Genomic DNA, 5,423 nt, shown 5'->3' on the forward strand with positions numbered 1-5,423 from the left:
TATTGCAAGGGCATAGGCTGAGGACACATTTGCAGTTGGTGCATGCTCTACCTAGATGAAATGAATAGTAAAGAAAGAAAGAAAAGGCAGCCTCTGGCTTCTTTACTATTCATTCCATCCAGGAAGAGCACATACCAACTGCAGAGACTTCCTCAGCCTGACAAAGGGTTTTTAAACCTGAAAGCTTGCTAAAAAAAAATTTCCAACTATTTAAGTTGGTCTAATAAAAGATATCAGATTCACCCAAAGAACCTTGTCTACCCATGTCCTTATACCAACATGGCTACAACCTACACCCCTGGTGAAAATAATAGCATGGAATGAGAGCTGTCTGAATGGCAATCAAGACAAGAGTGAAGTGAGTTTGGGGACCAGAGGGTAGACTTCAAGACGGCAATCTGGGGCCATTTTGAACTCTGAGCTGCTCCTAGATTCTTAAAAAGAATCTGCTGCTTATCTGTGCATGGTAAAGAGGTTGCTACTTTTTCCTCTTTGAAGCAGACTTTGCCACAGCTGGTCACATGTTCTGTTACTACTGCAGCCATTCCACAAACGTTCACATCTTCGCTTTCATCCAATAAATTCATTCTCAAATAATCTGTTATTACAAAAGCCTTCTCATTATGTGAAATGAATGTATTGAAAAATAAGATCACTATAAATATGCAATTCAGATATCAACTGGATGAAAATCCTAAGAGACTGATCAAAGAATATGTAAGTAATCTCATACATTTAACAAGTGTATTGTTAAGACTCAAAATCTACTTGCCTCCATAGACATCATCCATACAGATAATACCATCTCCTGCCTTTAATAGATGGGCAATAGTCACAGTTGCTGCTGAACCTGAAGCATAAGCTAAACCTAGAAGAGAAAAAAGAATTAGCATGGCAGAGAAAAGGCACTTTTTAATAGATCTGTCTTTAAGTCAATGTATAAATATTTTTCCTCTAGTTTTCCTTTCTAAAGAAACAGGACCTGCCACACACAGCAGTCTTCACAAGGAGCAGTGATGACAAAAATCTGATTATAAACTATTGGTCTCAGTCCAATTCATTCCACTGACCGCAACAGTATTACACTAGGATGAATCTGATCCACAATATTAGACTCCAGACTCTTGTTTCTCTCTGATTTACAAAGATTTAAAAGCAGAAACAATTCACTCTTACCAAATGAAATTAATCCTTATGGCCAAATGCCCAGGTATATTTTAACAAAAAAGTACAGAGCAGCAAAGTAACTCACAACTAAAGGCTGACAGGAAAATCTGAGTTAACTGTTTTAATGCTCAAGCTCAGGTTCTTTTCTCTTCACAAGGTACTTTTATATTCTAGCGCTTCCCAAATTGTGGGGAAGTTCCCAGGGAGGGCATAAAGCCAGGATGGTGGCAGAGGAAGCAGCAGCAGTTAGAAGAGGAACATCTACAGCAAGGGAAACAGAGGAGGAGTGACTGTAGTGTGGCGAGATGTAAACCTAAAAAGTTTTGGACATGCTACACTAGCCCATTCTGAAGAGAGACGCATGCTGATGTAGTGCTTAATGAAGAGGTTGCTGGCTTACAGTATTTGGCTCCATCCAGTGCTGCAACCGCCTTTTCCAGGCAATCTCTTGTCGGGTTTCCACTACGGCTATATTCAAAACCCTGTTAAAATAAGAAACAAACATAACTTAACAGTGAGTGATGGGGAAAATGGAAGAAGTTATACACAATATTATTACAGTCAGACTTATGTTAGTAATCACCTGTCTTAAAGTTTCATCAAATCCCAGACTTGCCAAGAGATCCATATTTCCTCCACTGAATTATGCATCTGCCTCTAGTAACAATTTGGTAACAACAGCTATTACGAGCTCTTGTACATATCATTCCACAGAAACCTACCACCTTCACCCCATCAATTTAAGAGACAGTCCGTTTGCAATCAAAAGTAGCGTTCTCACAAGTTCTAGTAAATCAGTATTCTGAGGCCTAGCCTAATTTAGCTGGTGCAAGTCAGATGTAACCTCTGTTCATTTGTCTCACACTGAAAAACTATTTTTTCTTCTAAAAAATGGCTCTATAGTTCAGCTCCAAGCTAGATCCTTAGCTGGTGAAAACATGGACAGTTCTACCAATTTCATGAAGCTATAGCCATTTTCACAAGTTCTCCAGAATTGGAGCTATATGTCCAAATCACATACAACTTTTAAAAAAGACCATTTAGCATGCAAAATCTGGATGTATTGTATGTGACTGAAGTGCAGTCTGTATCTGAATGAAGATAGAAATAAAAGACATTAACTTTTCTGCCATTTAAAATGTTCAACTTTTGCAAGAGATTAACTAATTTTGATTTTTTTCTGCCTGCCCAGTGTGGGCAGGCAGCCCGTAGCGGGCATGGATCAGGCCAGGGCTGGGGCTGTGCACTGGTGGTGGTGGCAGGGAGGAGCTGCAGGATGTGCAGGCTCTGAGCCATTGGGGGTACCAGCTTATGGCAGCAAGTTCTTGAACTCAGCAAGTTCAAAAAGGCCTGCTGCCAACCTGTGTGCCACCCTCCTCCCACCTCTTGATTCTTCCCAGCTGGTATAGGTAAGAATCTATGTTGTGCTGTCATGAGTAGCCAGACAGACCTTGGGATAAATGTTTTTTTTGTGTGTTTTGAAATGCAAGCAAATAAAAGGTTGGGCTGTAGACCTTTTTCTGCCTCTTTTATCAGTAGCCAATCTGCAAGGTTACCAGTAATCTGGGTAACAACATTATGCTATACTATACATTAAGCACCTACAACTCCAGTTGACTTCAAAGGGGCCCAATAAGTACCTCTCTGGATCAGGCCCACATATTGTGTAATTGGACTTTGGTTCTGCATCTGTTTAAATTAATGACAAAACTCATGTGGACTTAAATGGTGAAAGATCAAGTCCTTGAATCAACACTGAATCCCATTACACTGATCTAGGATACAGGGTTACCTCAGGACTTCTGCATTACTGTCTTATATTGAGGCCAAGCTGGTGATCATGCCTTGGAACAAATATTTAAACACCTGAACCAACAAACTAAAATAACTCCAAAACCACTTACCAGGCCCCAAATCAGACAGAAAGGTGAGCTTACCTTTTCATTACCACAACAATTTTTGAAAGCCATGGAATTGTAATTCTGTCTGAAAACTTAGGATCTCTACAAAGACCAAATATTTTCAAAAGTCCTCATAAATCCATATTTGCATGTTGGGAAGCCCTACCAATAAGCCTAATATTTTTCATGTTGGAGTTCTGAAGAAATTCAACAAGAAAAAATGAATTGTTGTGGGGAAAAGTCAGTTTAAGCATCCTGATTTCCTTCATCATATTCAGGATTCAGATAGAAGCCCACATACATCAGAGAGAAACTCTGAAACTGCAGTAAGAATGCGACACAGAGTTAGGTGAGATATATATTCTATGAACCACTTGTGTTTCTGTTTTCCAGCTGAGCATAAACAGGTTATGACTACCTGTTTTGTTATTTTGGCTTATTTAGTTAATTATTATTGGTCTGTTTCTCACTCCCAAGTATTTGAAATTTAAGCAGTGTAATTTACTTTAAATGGATTTACAGATCACATGATCTGCTTCCATGTACCCAGCTGGGTATGTACAACACTAAAAATGAGAGGTTAGAGTGAATACTCATATTTAACAATTTAAAATTTAGTTTTTATTTGCCTAAGCTTACACAAAATTTTTAACTTCCACGAATACTTCTGGTCTGCCAGCATTCTGTTTCTGCCAGTATTCTTGAGAATATTTATGGCACGTTAGCAGGAAAGGTTTGCAAGCACAAGTGAAAAAAATATTTAACAATCTGAAATAAAAGAAGGTTTGTTTGCAGCATGTGGCCAAGTCTGGCAACCAAGCTGAACACTGCAATGAAATTTCAGATAAAGAAGATGTTCTGCTTGGCCACACACCATTATAATAAGCACCAGAACATTCAGCTGCTTATAAGCTTCTTGACATCAGAAACCCTTTAAAAAAATCTACAACCCAACACCCACACTTATACTAAAAGGGAGATTTTCAAAGGCACAAAAGGATTTGAGGTACCCAATTCCAACTGGCTCAATTTGAAAATCTCATCTATAGACAGTACACTTTTTAGCACACCATACAGAAACCTATAATTTTGCCTGTGGAAAAAATCATGCTACTGGTTTATTTGTTTTCTAAAAGTTAGTAGTAGTACGCAACCATCAATTCTGTGGATTATGTTATATATATACAGAGATTCAGATGCCAGATGAATCCGTTTGTGGCTGACAAGCTCAATTTGAGAGCAAAAAGACCCAGCTTGTTAGAAGTTTCACAGATCCACATGTTGCCTGAGCTGGAGTCCAAGTTTACAGCATGCTGCTTTCTTCTTTCTCACTATCCTTCCATCCTCTAGATCAAAGCTACTCATATTGAGCTGCACCTAGTGCCAGATATTCCCTGGCTTTAATTCCCTGGTTTAATGAAGAATGTGTTATCATTTTTGCACAGAGGGCAACCCTGCTTTCTAAAGCCATCTCAAATCTCACTATGCAAAATATTCTTGGGGATACAGTCTTCTCCCATTCTTCTGACATGGACAACGTATCACAATCTTTTCTTCTAGATAGTGGTTTCTAAGAGCATCAGTCCTGTGTGCTCCGTTACCTCTGTAGTTGGTATTCTGTCTTCCCATTTTCAGGATCTTATGCAGGCACCTCATGTGGAAGCTGTTGAGTCTCTTTATATGTCTAGCATATGTAGTCCACATTTCTGAAACATAATGCAGGGATGACAGCACACAAGTCTCATAGAATCATATCTTTACCTTAGTTGGTAGTTTGCTTTTATTCTGTGCACATTTCTGCAATAGCCCACAATGCTTAACTGATTTTATGATTCTGTTAGTCAGTTCAGTCTGACAGTCAAGATTCCTGCTGACTGTAGAACTCACCTAGCCAAAACTGTCAATGACACCAAGAGTTTTATCCTCCAGAGTGGTGTCAGGTATTGGTTCTTCCACCCCTTGGTACATGATCATTCTTTTTTAGACTAACTGCCATCCAGAAGCTCTTGCATGACTCAGAAAATTTGCCCAAGAGATTTGGCAGGGAAGATGCACTGCAGGCAACCAAGGCCACATCATCTACAAAGAGGAAATCTCTCAGAACCAGTTCTTTTTCACTCTAAACCTTGCGATGTCGAACAAGCCTCTATCTACTTTGGTTCAAAGATAATTGCCATCATTGCTGTCCTTGAATGGATGAAGAAGCAGGAATGAAAAGTAGAAGTTAAAAAGCAGGGGGCTAAAACACAACCTTGTTTCACCTGATTGTTGATGTCTAAGGCATTTTGTTTTCGTACACTATAGCTGCCTTGATGTAATGAGTGAATGATGCTCAATAGTTTGGGGGGGGGGGGG

At 39.3% G+C, this 5,423-nt stretch overlaps 1 protein-coding gene across 1 annotated transcript in view; it reads right to left on the bottom strand.

Moving 5' to 3' along the window:
- Window positions 1–5,423, bottom strand: part of CTH (cystathionine gamma-lyase) — a 66,353-nt gene that overhangs the window by 54,896 nt on the left and 6,034 nt on the right. The window contains exons 2-3 of the mRNA XM_019528403.1: window positions 1,568–1,649; window positions 773–868 (exon numbers count right to left, since the gene is read on the bottom strand). Coding sequence (XP_019383948.1) covers window positions 773–868; window positions 1,568–1,649 — 178 coding nt within the window. The remainder of the gene's footprint in view (window positions 1–772; window positions 869–1,567; window positions 1,650–5,423) is intronic.

The sequence above is a fragment of the Gavialis gangeticus genome, unplaced genomic scaffold, assembly GCF_001723915.1.
Source record: "Gavialis gangeticus isolate Ggan-Ray unplaced genomic scaffold, GavGan_comp1, whole genome shotgun sequence".
Classification (NCBI taxonomy): domain Eukaryota; kingdom Metazoa; phylum Chordata; order Crocodylia; family Gavialidae; genus Gavialis; species Gavialis gangeticus.